This window comes from Sinocyclocheilus rhinocerous, unplaced genomic scaffold (assembly GCF_001515625.1).
Source record: "Sinocyclocheilus rhinocerous isolate Xijiao unplaced genomic scaffold, SAMN03320098_v1.1 scaffold940, whole genome shotgun sequence".
Classification (NCBI taxonomy): domain Eukaryota; kingdom Metazoa; phylum Chordata; class Actinopteri; order Cypriniformes; family Cyprinidae; genus Sinocyclocheilus; species Sinocyclocheilus rhinocerous.
Genome location: NW_015670976.1, coordinates 322,409 through 324,522, shown reverse-complemented (window position 1 = coordinate 324,522; position 2,114 = coordinate 322,409). Strand labels below are relative to the sequence as shown.

General features: G+C 35.9%; 1 protein-coding gene across 1 annotated transcript in view; it reads left to right on the top strand.

The window, feature by feature from the left end:
* Window positions 1-1,538, top strand: part of LOC107734384 (succinate--hydroxymethylglutarate CoA-transferase-like) — a 9,746-nt gene extending 8,208 nt beyond the window's left edge. The window contains exon 5 of the mRNA XM_016546328.1: window positions 1,387-1,538. Within this exon, the coding sequence (XP_016401814.1) occupies window positions 1,387-1,419 (33 nt within the window). The 3' untranslated portion in view covers window positions 1,420-1,538. The remainder of the gene's footprint in view (window positions 1-1,386) is intronic.
* Window positions 1,539-2,114: the final 576 nt, after the last annotated feature.

The window sequence follows — 2,114 nt, the reverse complement described above, 5'->3', positions numbered from 1 at the left end:
AGAACTTAGTTTAGTACTCACATGCTGTGACAGCCGCTTTCTGTCCGTGTGCTTCGGATGTGTGCACTCAGAAAACCTTATATCAAAAGTTTAAACACATATGGTTTAAAACGCATGATTAACCAGAGGCTTATATTACATATTGTAAAAAGGGGCATAATATGTCTCCTTTAACATGTTAACAATATTTTTTCATTTAAATACCTTTTGTCTTCTTGAGGCCCCCTAGTGGACCCCGGCTCCCTGGTTAAGAACTACTGATATGTGCCATTGCACATTTTTGCAGTGTTTTCTCTTTTACTATGTCTTTATGGTGCAGTCCATGGCGTGAATGAACAGAGGAACTGGGTGTGTTTGTATAAATGGAGGAAGACAGCGGCAACACAAAGCTGACGTGTTCTTCATTATGTTTATGTCTCCAGTTAAATACGTAAAACCCCAGGTTTTCTGTTTCTGTAGACACGCCTATGGTATTGTAAATCTGGCCTGCTTTTAACTCATAAACCCTAATGTTTTCAGTTGTATGGCCCTTATGAAAAGGCTAATTTACTTTACTGTCTGATTGTTTTTAATCACACTCATAAAGGAAGCCATGCTTTACTTGAAAATTGTTCTGTAGCCACGCTAATCTGAAGCGGATGGGCACTGTCACCACGCTGGCTGCTTTGGTGATTGGTTTCACGTGTCCGGCACCCATAAATCCTGCAGTCAAGTCACACTTGATAAGGAAATGGAAATCAGCATTTCTGTAGACAGGCACGCATCTCTCTGTGTAAAAAGTCACCAGTTTTGTTCAAACTACCATGCATTTTTTTCGATTATATAGGTATACAATATTTTACTACAGATTTGCATCTGGATTTAATACTGTTTTAGAACTACTGCGAAATGTCTGTTTTTATTTACATGAAAACATGAAGTAGTGTAGTTAAATTACAACATCTATCAGCACGCAAAACATTCAAACCACTCAAATGAGTTCAGCAAACGATACTCTCATGTTGGTAGTGATCATGCATTTCATGCAAGTTGTTACATTGTGTCAACACTGCAATGGCATCTCTTGCAGTTAGCAATGAATTGCACTCAAAGACTGCATTACTTTTCTGCTGTTCTCTGTAAGATCACAAATCACAGCCAAATTCCCATGTCTCGCGCTGCTTATAAAGACCTGGAGGCGTAACCCACAAGACCTCATTAAATTGTGGATGCTGGACAGTTAAATTAGAGTGATTTACTGTGCTCATCCTGTATCGTTTAATTTTTCCCTTCTGAAAGGATTTTGCACTTTCTTTTTGAGTGTAAAATCAGTCTGGAATGCTTAGATTCAACAAGTGCTGTTTGATTTATTACTTTTTTAAATTTTTTTTTATTATTACTTGACAGGGATTTTCAGGACGAGCCTCTCTAGTCGATTGACATCATTCTTCCTGGTCTTCTGTGGTTTTGCTGACCGTTTTGGTTTCTTTAAATCTGTGGATATCATTATTTTTATTTATTAAAGATGACTTCATATATTCATCCTCCAGAGAATTCCCGGAACCACAGCTTCCAACTCTAACATATTATATCAAATTAAAGCTGCATCGTTGAACCAAAGTGATCATTTCCCTCTCAATTAGATTTGGCCAAAATGTAATTTGTGCTGTGTTGACTGCATAGATATGGTAGATAGGAATTTATTTTTAGGCTTTCTGTGGTATCTAGAGAATGTTTATTAAATTGAAGCCGTGTCTGCTTGACAGAACATTGAAAAGGTTATTAGATATTAGAAACTCTAATCTAACAAAAAAAAAAAAATAGCATAATGAGTAGCTATTTTGAAACACAGTAAACATCTTAAATCGTGACCAGCTCTCAGGTCTTGTCTGCAAAGTTTCCTCAACTGTAACAATTAAAATCATACAACAGTGTGAACATTTTGACGTAATTTGTTCTACAATAAAAGTGACTGACTTTTAAGCAGCTAAAGTGTAATATTTAGCTGTCTCACAATGTGCACTCAACACATTTATTTAAAAAATATATATAAAATTCACATAAAATTTAATTGACACACAGTAAATAACATAATTTGAGTAAATTATTACTCCATACACACCACACACACACAC